Raw genomic sequence first — 12,784 nt, 5'->3', positions numbered from 1 at the left:
CTTTCCCACTAGCTAGTGCTGGACCATATATAGTGCCATGGAGGTGGGGGGCACTGCTCACCTCTTCCACAGGAGGCCCCTGAGCTCACTCCCAATGCTCCAGGGGAGAGGAAGAGAGGGCAGGACCTGGGGAACTTCCCTCACCCCCAGAATTACTCTTGAGGTCCCTGTGGAGGGAATGTTCCCTAGAAGAAGCCTCTCAACTCACTTTCTAACCCCAGCGTGATGGAGCACCCAGGCTCCCCAAACTCCCTGGCTCTTCTCCTCGGGCCTCATACTGCAAATCTCTTTCTCCCTCTCTAGTCCTCCCCAGCCCAGAGTAAGATCACCTTCTAAAGAGAAGTAGGAAGAAGGACTCTGACAAACTCATTCTTATTTGTGTGTCTGTTGTTTTTCCTTTAGACAAACTGACATTTGTTTATAGATGTTCAGAAAAATGAAATCAAAAAGAAGGCTTTAAGAGCAAGGTGACAGTGACACCCACTGTATCAGCCTTACATATTTTTAACATTTACTTTATTTTAAAAAGTTATGGTTTCTGAGAAAGACAGAAAGAGACAGAGAGAGAGAGAGAGAATGTGAGTGGAGGAGAGACCAAGAGAGAGGGAGAGAGAAATCCCAAGCAGGCTCTGTGCTGTCAGCATAGAACCTAATGTGGGGCTCTCACACATGAACCGTGAGATCATGACCTGAGTGGAGGAAACCAGTAGTCAGATGCTTAAATGACTGAGCCACCCAGACACCCCTTATTTATTTTATTTTAGAAAGAGAGTGCAAGCAGAGGAGGGGCAGATGAGAGGGGAGGGGGGAGGAGAGAGGGAGAGAGAGAGAAGAGAAGACATGAGAAGAGAAGAGAAGAATCTTAAGCAGGCTCCACATCCAGTGCGAAGTCCAATGTGGGCCTCATTCTCATGACTATGAGATCATGACCCAAGCCAAAATCAAGAGTTGGATGCTTAACTGACTGAGACACCCAGGCACCCCAGCATCAGCGTTACAGCACAAGTTCAGGCCTCTGTGGGAAAGGCTTCTAGGCAGGACTCATCCTCTATCAGTCCTGGTGGACATCTCTCCTGGTCCTTAACACTCATACAGCTAGACCTGTCATTCAGTGCCCCCAAGCCAGGCCAGCTCTCTAGTCAGTGGCTGCTCAGGGGGCTCCCTCCTCCCCAGGGCACACAGGGGACCCAGCTCACCTAGAGGTCCTGCAAGAATTACAGGAAGGGGGCTGCTGGGCTGCTGGGAGAAGGGGGTGGGTAACCTACACAGAGGAAAGCAGCCAAAAGATTCCATGTGGCACAAGACTGGGGCGGCAGTCAGTGGGGGCCCTCCTTCAATAAAAGAGGACCCTGCACTCAGACTGGGGCCTGGCTACTCTGCCCTCACAAGTGTGTGCCCTCTTCTGCAATGGGAGGGACAGTCCTGATGTCAAGGGTCCTGTAGCTCCAACTCGCCCCAACTTTTTGACACAAGACTCCCTTCACACTGAGCACTAAACATACAACTTCACAGTTAAGGGCGGCAGCAGGGTATTGTGACTGAGAGGACAGGTCCATAAGCACCAGATTTTGTTATGAGACAGAAAGGGTAAACACTGCTTTCAAAAACAGTGGAATGCTAATAGATATTAAACCCTCTTATCCTTTAACTCTGAAGGACAAGCACAGCCTTCTTCAAAACCCCAGACTTAATCATCACCAAGACCACACCCTGGACTTCAGGGACCACCCAGCCAGAGGACAGACTTTTCTCCCCAAAGATGCTGAGCTAGGAAAACAGTAGGGCCACCCCCCCCCACCTTTCCCCGCCCCCAAATAAACACTATAGGCCCACTAGGAACACTCTGCCCTAGAAGACAGACTCCTGCCTTCCAGGCAAATCCCTGCCTCACGGGGCTGGGACACAGGAAGGACATGATTGGGAAAACTTGACTCTGGGCAATAGATACATCCTACCAAAGAGATAAAAATGACACTTGAAAATGGATTCTTTGCAGCAATCCTTTAGTATCTCTGAAAGTTGGAATTCAATCTGGAAAGGAAAAACTATTTCAATTGTCCATTCCATCAAATAGTTCAAGTGATGGGCTCACTTTGAATCCCCCCACCTACTCGATGCTTATTGTGAGCTCTGGTGTCATCTGGATGGAAAACACCACTTAGGGAAGGGAGTGGGGGGAGAAGGGAAATCCAAAAAGGGAAAAACAAGCCTCTCATAAGCCACTCCCACATCCTTCCCTGACTCCCAGCCCTCTGAAGCAACTGAAATGCAGAATGTTTGAGCTGGAAGAAACCTTATTTTTAGATAAGGTAAACCAACACCCAGGGGTCCAGTGAGTTGCTCGTGGTCACTGAGCATGTCAGAAGCAGCCCCAGGGTCCCCAGGTGCTCGTGAGTCAATGCTCCTTTGCAGACCTTAACCTTACACACCAACTTACTCAGACCCCAGTCAGGTCAGCCTTGGGCTCCTTGAAAATAAGTGGCCTTGGGGCACCTGGGTGGCTCAGTCATGATCTCACGGTTTGAGTTCAAGCCCCGCGTCGGGCTCTGTGCTGACAGCTCGGAGCCTGGAGCCTGCTTCAGATTCTGTGTCTCCCTCTCTCTCTGCCCCTCCCCCACACATGCTCTGTCTCTGTCTCAGAAATAAATAAACATTAAAAAAACATTTTTTTTTAATGTATAAAAGAAAATTAGTGGCCTTTAGGCTCTGACCTAAGGGGCCAGAAACAGCCCCTTGCAGAAGGTTGATTCAGGGCGGGGGGTTTGGGGTATGCTACTGGATGATGCCATGGTTAGTTGTCAACAGCATTAAGTACAGGGAGGTGAAAGGCAAGACAGACAGCCAATTCCCAGCAGCTAAGTGGGAGCAGCCTTGTGTCCCACTGACTTGGAGGCAGGGGCCGGAACAGGGCCACACACATGCCTCAGACAGGGCAGTTGGGCGCATGTGGCCCCAGGAAGCCCCAAGTCCAAACGGAAGCCCAGGCCACCCCATCCTGACCAAGGGAGTTTTTGAGATGCAGCCTGCGTTACATACAGTTTATGGCTCTCCTGATACAAAGATGCTAAAGGTCCTTTCTAAGCTTGCACCAACCACCATCACACCCAGCTCTGCTCTGTCTTCTCCAAGGGGAAGAAACCCCATTGAGAATCAAAAAACTCGACTCTTGCTCGGCAAGAACCTGTTGATCAGACATGGAAACAAAACAACCATCAGGAAACCTGGGTAGAAGTCCTAGCCTGACCACCAGCAGGCAGGTGGCTTTGTGGCCTTCCTCTGCTGCCTCAACTGTAGAGGAAGGGTGCACTAGCCTCAGGGCCCTTCACATTCCACCTTGTAAGATACCGAGGAAGTAGGAAAAGGTGACTGAATCGCAGTATAAGACTTGGGCATTGTCCTCCTCCATCTGCTTGGAGCTGAAGCGCTTCCCTTCTGCCCACAAGAAGGCAAAGTGGTGAAAAAGGGAATAGAGAACAAAAGGGTGACAGAGCAGAAAGTCAGCAGCCAGGTCCTGGGCCAAGGTGGGCTTAGAGGTTTGGGAGGGGTCTCTGCCGGGGCAATGTTGGGGTTGCCAAAAAGAAACCTCAGAGCAGTCTCCCACATATACCCCCCTGCCCAGAGATCTCAGAGGCCAGGGGTTTTTTCTTTTGTGCATGTGTATAGAGGGCAGGGTGGGGGATGGGTTCTGCCCAGGTCTCAGGCTTAAGCTTGGCACCAGCAGGTCGCTCTTACCCCTCCCGGGGAAAGAAGTCCCTCTGAGTGGGGCCACTTGACGAGAGGTGGATGGAATGTGGTGACATGGCCCGCAGACGCAGGACTTATAAGGGCTGAACAAGGACACAGGGAAAAAGAGCAAACAGATACAGCCAGACATTGGATGTGAATCGAGACACACGTTCCCAGAACCCCAGTGCTTCCCATGCTCCTTCCGAGGAGCTCTGGGCTGCTCAGCTCCCAGACTAGGACGCTTCCCAGTTTCTAGCCTCCCTCCACATAGGACACCTCCAATGCCATTAGTCTGACCTGGTGTGAAGTCTCAGGCTTAGGATCTGTTCCACAGCGTTTTGCCTGCCCCTGCTAATTCCAGCCCCAAATCAAAGGGTGTGGGTCTCAGGACCCATTCTGGGCAGCACTTTGTGGTTTCCAGGTCTTTCATACCTACCATCTGGCACGTGAGCCCGGCAATCCTTTGATGTAACAGGCAAAAAAGTACTGGTCCATTTTACAGATGAAGAGCCAGCTCAGGGATTAGGTGTCTGGCCAGCCAGTGGCAGAGCCAGCAGTAAAATCCAGGTTGTCTGGGAACCTGAGGCACTTCCCCTATAGCCTGCAGTGTGTACTAGAGTCCAGACTGTGTGTGTACAAGAATCAAGGGAACCAAGTTGGGATGGTAAGAAGTTCTCTAAAGGGTGGGACAGGGCTGGGTATGTAGAGAGTGTTAAATAAAATGGCTTCAGACCTAATGTTCCAAGCTACTTCTAGCCTCAGGAACAAAAGGCATAAACATCTTGGGAACACACCTGGTCAAAAGTCTGTTGTGAGTACCGGCCTACACCTCATTTACAGGGAACCAGATCTAACTGTGTGAACTGCACCGTGCAGACTCAGTGGCATGGCTGGGTGACTGCTTTCCATTTGGTTCCAGACAGTGCCAGGGGCCACGGTTTTCAGAGGCCACTCAAGTGGCAGGCTCACAGGGCCCCCAGCATGGAGGCCTGCTGGGCAAGGCTTCCTTCCCTTCTATGCTATCCACCTCCCCATCCCTCCTGGGGCTGTGGGGTCAGCCAGCGCAGATCCATCGCTTGTCCCAATGCCTGGTAAGGGCTGCAGTTGTCCTCACTGAAACACACCAACCCATGCATCAAAGAGTTGGCCTGGGGGAATCTTACACCCCTTCCCCAGCTCTGAAATCAACACCTCCAACCCTTAAATCACCTTATGGTATTCCACTGTGAACATAGCACTGAGCCTACCACACCTGTATACTACCTGAAGGAAGCAGATGAAGCCTGAGAAGGGATGTTTCCTAACATAATGCTACACTGTTCAGGAATGGAAGCTGCTTCAAGGGCCTGTATTCTGGTTTGGAGCTCCTCAGTCACAAACATCCCAAGCTGTGCCTGGATATGGCCACAACCATACATCAAGAATGAGGACCAGTCTGGGCAGAAGTTCTTCCTTCACACAGCCTTCATTTCAACAAACATTCTCAAAAAAGGGCCTTAGATCCTATTCCAGTAACCTCTCCTGACCACCTTCCACTCCACCAATAAAAGCCCAAACCCACTTGGGGAAGAAGTTGGCTAACCACAAAAGGGAGCTAGGTACTCCAGACACTCATCCCATGGCCTGGTCCAGGTCAGGTTCTGTCCTTTCTCCCTGAGAGTCCCAGGCCTGTTCACAATTAAACAGGCAGCCTTGATGACTTCTGACAGCCAAGAGCCTCTGCTCAGTCAGCCGTAAATGACTAAAGGCCATGGCAGATAGACCTACACAGACCCTCCCACTACACACAGCCCTTGCTATACCCCAGAGGCCCCCAGCACAGATGGATCCACCAGTGGACTCTTCATGAAGGGAGGACCCCACCTGTCAGCCTTGACACATCTCAGAGGTAACCATATTTTTTCCATCCAAGGATAGGATGGGGAAGCAGCGGAAAGAGGGAAGCCATGTTGTCCCTGGGCAGGAGTAGATGGGGTTCTGGCATACAGAGCTTTGTGGACTATCTATAGTTCTGGCCTCACAGCAGCATGGTTTCTGAAGTCTAGTGATGGGCTCTGCCCCACTGCCTCATGGCTTTGCCAGGAGTGTGAGGACCCCTCTAAGGCAGTCATGGTCAGGGAACGGCAGAGAAACTAATACGGTAGCAGATGTCAGTGCTACCCAAAACCAATGGCCCAGCAGAGGCTGGGGGCCATTGGGTGGTACCAGAACCTAGCACTCTAGCTCAGCTCTGGGTAACCAGAGGTTGGAGGCCATGGAGCAGGAATCCAGCCCCCAGGCCAGGTGGGATGGACACCTATATCTCTCAGGACTGTCTGGAGCCCCAAGGGGATAAATGGGTTAGAGACCATGAGAGCAAAAAGCGAGGGACCCGCACTTCATGTCTTGACTCCACTCTGAGTACTCACCAGACCCTCTCTGGAGATGAGAACAAGAAGAAATCATTATGTCCAAATGTTCAATGGATTTAGAAGCTGGTTCCCACTGGGATAAGCTAGCCAGGCTGCCCATGAGCAGGGAAGGAGGAGAGGAGGAGACCCAACGGAATGACCCACCCCCACAAAAATGACAGGCAGCTGCTTTAGAGTGGGTACCGTTTCCTATTTAAGATGTCCAAAGCATCAGGGTACCAGGGCAAGGGGCTGGGGTGGGGGAAGGAATGAAAGCAGTAAGCCCCTGCACAGGCAACAAGGGGTTGTATTGCCTGTAGGGAATTGAACAATAATAAAATTGACTTGATCTCGTTTTATTATCACCCTGCACTGGCAATTCTAAATCCTGTTGGTGATGCTCCTTCTACAAGGGCTGCCAGCTCCCATCACCCAGTCTTCAGATACCTATCCCAGCCCAAAGGGAACTAATCTGGAACAGCAGGACCCAGAGCTCAGGCCTCAAAAACTTTAGTTGCAGGATCTTTTTTCCCCCTATCCCCCAAACTCACCAAAACCCTAGTATAAAACAAAACAGCAGATATAGTGAGTGTGTGGTTCAGAGCAAACTCTGGGTTCAAATCCCAACTTACCTACTAACTACATAAAAGTTATTTAACCTGTCTCAGATTCCTCATTTATAAAACAGTAATGACAATAATTCACAGTGCTGTTATTGTGCAAGTTCAAGGAGGTAAAAGGGTGAATTACTTCAGGTAATACCTGACTCAAACACTGTGTATGGGCTTACTACTACTAATCGGACAGCGTCTCTATTAGGTTACTTGAATAGAGAAGACACATGCACAACAACCCCCAGGGAGGAAGGCAGCCCAGCCTATAGCATCTGCCTGGATCTACCTGCTGGGACCCTGTGTCCAGGTAAATGCCCAGAAGTATAGACTCCTCCCTACCTTCATACCAAAAAAGAGCTTGCAGATACAGCATCAAGACGCCCCAGATTTTGTCAAATGTTTTTAATGGCAGAGAAAAGAGGAAGTGGCTGAGTCATATGCTGGGCCCCAGAATTCCTTCACCTTCATCTAGAGTGCAGAGACCTCTAGAGGACACACAGTGGACCCAGGGGTGTCCTGCCTGCAAGGAGCCACAATGGCCTAGATCCACTGGATGTTGTGGACAAGCAAAGATGGGAGTGGGAGGGCAGTCAAACTGTAGCCCCTTTGGCTGCCATTAATGCCTGCCTCTCTACAGTTTACCATTAGGCTGGCAAAAAACCTTCAACTCTTAGAAACTTGAACTCCACCCACCCAAGATTCCAAATACTACTTTCCTTAGCAGCCCCCCCCCAATGAATAATTACTGTAACTTAGTATTACCTTGTACTATGAAATTAAAGTCTCCATTTTCAAAATAGACCGTTTTCAAACCACATGTACCCCTCCCCAGAAACATTGTAACTCTCTAGCCATCCCTAAAGAATCACTAAGACAAGCTTGGGTCTGGGATTCTATAGCCTCACAGGCAAGCCTGTCCTGGGCTGTCTGACCTCACCTTCTGGAGTTCTAGCACCAGCTATGACCCGCCTGGGTTAAGGTAAAGGCTCTAGACTGAAAGGGACACTCAGCTCTTCCCCTGAAGACCCTCTCCTTAATTCCTCACTGCCCTCCTTAGCTTTCAAAGGGTAGCAGAGCTTCTAACACCTCTCCTTTCCAAGTGACAGAAAATGCCAATTTTCCCAACCATGCATGATCTCAGGCACTTCACAATGTGGCCCCCACTACTGCTGAAAGCTAGCAAACTCCTGGAAGTTATGTGGCTCCACAATCCACCTCTCACTTTTACACATGCTATTCCCTCTTCTTGGAATGCCTTCTGACCAGCACAAGTCTAAAAACCTCCTACTGAGCTACATCTCAGGGAGGGCTCACTTCTACCTTCTCAGTGGTACCGCTGCATCACTTGGTGATATCCCCTCATTTCACCACATCCCATTCCCTCCTGGCAAGTCCTTCTCACCTTCCAGTCTGCGATCTTTCACCTGGAATCCTGACCCCTGGTCCAGAAAAGGAACCTAATGCCTGTGATAGAGACAAAGCCCCAGTGGGTAGGGTGGCCAAGCAGGAGGAGTCAAGCCCATGCAAAGGAGCTTAAAATGAGGAGCCCCATTGATACCCCTTCTGGAACCACGAAAACATACCCCTTTCTCCAGAAACCTAACACCTTTAGAAATGAGTAGGGGGAGTAGGACTCTTTGGTTCTCTAGGCTTGCTTTACCTAATCTCCAACAGCCAGCCTGGGTTAGTCATGAAAGTAAACTACCACTGCTAACAGATTCCCCAGATGGTGGCTCCTGGGGGATGCAGAAATGACTGCCTAGGGGACATCGAAGCTAAAGGAAGGAATCCAGTTCCAGCTCAAACCAGCAATTCAAGATGGAACCTCAGTAGGAGAGATCTTGGCCCAGAGGGCTAATGAGGGGAGGGGGCTCATCCTTGCAATTACCTGGCCAGAGCAGACACTGGGCTCCAGGAGATTCCCAGAGCCTTTAGTTTTAGACTTCTATTAAACACAGGGCTGTGCCCCTCCATCAGCACACGGCAGCACTAGTGCTATCACCCACCTCTACCCGAAAGGAGAAGTTAACAGGGATTCCACTTCTTGAAGATCCTGCCCTCTCTCTCAGAACAGGCACTTAGAAAAAAAGTGACCAATACTTCAAATGCTTTAAGACTTTAGCTTGGCCACATGGTTCACCCTTCCCACTTCAAAGGGGTAAGTCCGAGGGTCAGCACAACCTCTTGGGTAAACTCCCTGTTGAAGTCAACCCTCTAGCATTAGCGGTATTCTGGGTCCTTGCCCAGCTTCACAGGAGATGGCTTCCCTCTCCCAGTTTCAACCCCCAGGAGGCCAAGCAGCGATCTGCCCCCCCCCCCCCGCCCCCGCAACACCAGCAACCCTGTCACCCTCCCCCCAACTCTCAGGCGAGATTCTTAACAACCAGGTGGCGTCAGGATGGGGTTAAGGTTCTCATCAGTGCCACGGGCCTGTCAGCATATCAAGGTCCAAGGAGGACAGGGCCTTCAGGAGGCAAAACCACCCCACCGCTCTGGAGCCCACACAAAACTAGCGGACAAATGTCAGGCCCTCCCCTTCCACCCTTCAGAGTCAAGAGTTATATATTCCCCCACCCTCCCTCCCTCCCTAAAAAGTGAGATCTAGACCTAGATTCTCAAGATGCCATGCCATTGGTGGACTAGGGTTGGCAGCAGGCCTCTGAATTACTAAGAGTGGGAGCTGGTGGTGTGACCCTCCCACCATCCCTCCCACAGTGAGGAGCCCAGCCCAGCAGTGGGCCACTGCCGCCATTCTGCACCAAACCCAGAGCACGGTCAGCCGGCACCACCGCCACTACATTGGAGGGAGGTGAGGGAGGTCAGCGACACCAGCCTCCACCAGGGGATCTGCGGTTTCTCCCCCAGACCAAGGGGAAGGGAGCTCAGGGTGGATAACTGGCCCTTGGTTTCCTGGGCAAGAGCTTGCCAGGGCGCGGCAGGAAGGGTCTCCTAGCCTTGGAGTGACACAGCAGAGGCCAGAGGCCCCTGGAGAGAGATGCAAAGCCTGTCGTCCCCTTTCCGCATCAGTTTTTGTCTCTGTCCGCCCAACTCCTGGTCTCCATTCGCCACCCTCAGCCTTAAGGCTTCTATTCACCACCTCATCATCACCCCTGCTACACACCCTCCCCGATTTCGCCATCCCATTAACCACACAGCTGCTGCTGATTCCACGAAGCCAAGCCGCCTCACACTCACTCCCTCCTCATACTTAGCACATGTCTGGTGGACAAGATAATGTCGCCTTTCCTTGCAGAATCCCACCCAGGCCAGCTCTGGGGTCCTGGATTGCCTGCTGGGGCAGAACCGGGGTGGAGGGGGGTGGCGGGGGAGAGGGAGAACCGGGAACGAAGTATCTTTAGGCATCTCTTTCTCAACTCTAATTAACTGCCCCGCTGGCCTCTTTGCCAAAGCCCAGGTTCTGGGGCTGCAAGCAAAGCCCGTCCACCTCCCGTGACTACAGCTCAGTTACAGTGAACCAAGGTGCCGGGCAGCCGTCCCGGGCCTCCAAGGTCACCGGGAGGGGTCAGGGTGGAAAGTGCAAGAGGGTGAGGGTGCCGCCCGCCCGTGGTGCTAATCCCGCTCAGTTCCTTCCAGCAAAGGCGGGAGTCCCAGCAGTACCGGAGGAGCTCCTCGGGTAGCGGCCCGGGCCAAGAGTGGAGAACGAGGGACGCGCGGGCAGCAGGCGTGGGGCAGACGCCGAGCCGCTCGCCCACCACAGGACGCACGGACGGCGGTCGGCGCGCGGCCCGCCCCGAGCCCGGGAGGGCGGGGAGACAATGCCCGCCCGGCGGGGCAGTCCAGGCCGCGCGCCCCCGCCCGCCGGACACGGGCTGCTCCTCCCCGACCGAAGGGCAGCGGCGGGAAAGAGCCCCGAGCGATTGCCAGACCGGCCCCGCGCGGCGCGGGAGGCCCCGCGCGCCCTCTCCCCCGCCCACCTCCGCGTGCACTTCACCCCAAGTCCCGGGGCCGCAGACCCACCTCTTCCTCCAGAGTGCCGCCGGAGCCCGAGCCCGTGCCGGTGCCCGTGCTGGTGCTGTGCTCGCCGTCCGGCTTCAGGTTGCTCATGGTGCGGGGGGTGGGGTGGGGGTGGCGAGGGGAAGGGAACGCTGAGGGCGAGCGCGGCGCCCGGCCCCGGCGAGGAGGTGGGAAGGGGCGCGGTGAGCGGTGCGCTCCGGGAGTGCGGGGCGGAGTGGCGGTGGGGGGCGCACGGGGCGGTGAGAGGGGCAGCCGCCGCGTCAGGCTGGGGTCACATCAAGTTTGGCGGGTGCGGGATGTGGGGAGGGGGTGCGGCGGGGGAGGCACTGGGAACCGGAGCCGAGCCCGAGCGGCCGCCGCCTCCGCCTTTTCACTGCGACCGGCGAGTGCGCCCGCGGCGGCGGCGGCGGCGGCGGCGGGGGGCGGGCGCCGGGGGAGGGGGCGGGCGCCGGGCGGTGGCGGGGGGCGGGGGCCGGAACCGGCCTCAGCTGGGGCCCGGCCAGCCCCCTCCCCCGCCCTCCTCGCGGTCTCCGGGGGAACGCGCAGCCAATCCCCGCCGCCCACTGCGGGCTCGCCCCGGCCGGGGCCGCGGCGCGCCAGCCTCCGGCGGGGCTTTTCCCCTCTCTCCCGCGGCTTCTCTCCCTCGGTCTCCTTTCCCCTTTCCCTTCTGCACGACAAGTTTTTAAACTTTGATGAACTCGCCCAGTGAACTTTCTTAAAGGGTCCGCTCGCACCGTGCAGTCCCAGCCCGCGGGAGGTGGAGCTGCGTGCGAGGCACCGCGCCCCAGTGTCCCTAGCCCGCCGCCACCCGGCGGCCCCACGAGAGCGGCGCTCGCGCCCGAAGCGGGTCTCCTGGGTCGTCAGCTTCAGGAAGGAGACCCCCCCGCCCCCCACCTTGGACCATGATTTGGGGTTATGCGGTGTTCGGCGCTCTCATTTCACTCCCACATCCAGCCTCCCAGTCCCAGTCCACATTCCTGCCTTCCCGGAACGCAGAGCTGTTGGGGGCCGGGTTCTAAAGACTATGGCCGTCGGGGGCCCGACACCTGGGCTTTGGCCCTGACTGGCTGCTGTTTTGCTGCGTGACCTTGAGGAAATCACTTCCCCTCTCTGGCGTCAGGCTTCCAGCCCAGAGGGTGGGACTTAGATCAAACTCCCTTCCCGCTCCCAGTCACTGAATAGAACTCTGGGCGGGGAGATGAGTCTTTGGAACCCAAATAGTTATTAGCCCAGGGAGGGGGTACCTCGAAGGGTCTAGAAGATTCCATTCGCCTTCCTGCCCCCAACCCCCAACCCCCAACCCCGCCTTTGGGTCCTCGCCTCCCTCAGCTTAAATACCGCCTCCCCACACACACCTTTTCTCCTCCTATTCAGAGCCCCAGGGCGGCGGTAGGGGGGTGGGGAAGAGCAATCTAAGGGCATGGCGGAGTGGTGGTGACACCCCTCTGCGGGTCTGGAGCACCCGGTCTCCCAGCTGGTTTGCCTCCGACTTGAAAACCCACGCAGACTGGGCCAGACCCTGCCGTCACCTTGTAAAAACCCTTGTTCCCCTCCGGTCGCACTGCCCTCCGTGTCGGCCCCGCCCGGGAACTCTACCCCCCCCCCCCCCCCCCGACCTGGGGGATCCTGTCCAGAGGCTGTTTGGACCTGGGAAGACATTGCGGGGTGTTAGGGGACTCCTGTGTGACCCCGGCCGAGACCAGGCGTCTGTGGGTGTGATTCTGACTTTCCTTGCAAACCAGGTAATGGCACCTGTGTTTTGAGATTGGAAGTGATGTGCAGTGTGGGTGGAGTGAGAGAAACTGTGTTTGCAGTCGTCAACTGGTTAGGACCCCGACCGTGAACAAGTGACTCAACCCTTCTGAGCCTCAGTGTGCCGACCTCTAAATAGGGCTGGCTCTACCATACGGGAGTGTGAAAGTATACAATGTTCCTGTGACGTGTCCCCCCCACAAATTATAATTTCCTTCCTAATCTGCCATTTCACAGATGGAAGCCTAAATGGAAACCTAAATGGAAGCCTAAAAAATAGGAGATATCGTTCCCAGTGACACATTCCTTTAATAAATTGTTGAACGC

The 12,784-nt window shown here is 54.6% G+C and overlaps 1 protein-coding gene and 1 long non-coding RNA gene across 4 annotated transcripts in view; one reads left to right on the top strand and one right to left on the bottom strand.

The window, feature by feature from the left end:
- RBPMS2 (RNA binding protein, mRNA processing factor 2) overlaps positions 1-11,128 on the bottom strand; it is a 27,707-nt gene extending 16,579 nt beyond the window's left edge. The window contains exon 1 of one of the 3 annotated variants that reach the window (XM_043555181.1): positions 10,709-11,128. In XM_043555181.1, coding sequence (XP_043411116.1) covers positions 10,709-10,795 — 87 coding nt within the window. In that variant the 5' untranslated portion in view covers positions 10,796-11,128. The remainder of the gene's footprint in view (positions 1-10,708) is intronic. The other 2 variants (XM_043555180.1, XM_043555182.1) reach the window with 2 other exon arrangements.
- LOC122468524 lies at positions 10,676-12,784 on the top strand. The gene is made up of 2 exons (XR_006293265.1): positions 10,676-10,786; positions 12,695-12,784. It is a non-coding gene; the product is annotated as an uncharacterized LOC122468524 (long non-coding RNA).

Source organism: Prionailurus bengalensis, chromosome B3 (genome assembly GCF_016509475.1).
Source record: "Prionailurus bengalensis isolate Pbe53 chromosome B3, Fcat_Pben_1.1_paternal_pri, whole genome shotgun sequence".
Lineage (NCBI taxonomy): Eukaryota > Metazoa > Chordata > Mammalia > Carnivora > Felidae > Prionailurus > Prionailurus bengalensis.
The sequence above is the reverse complement of the archived record's forward strand: the minus strand, read 5'-3'. Positions and strand labels throughout refer to the sequence as shown.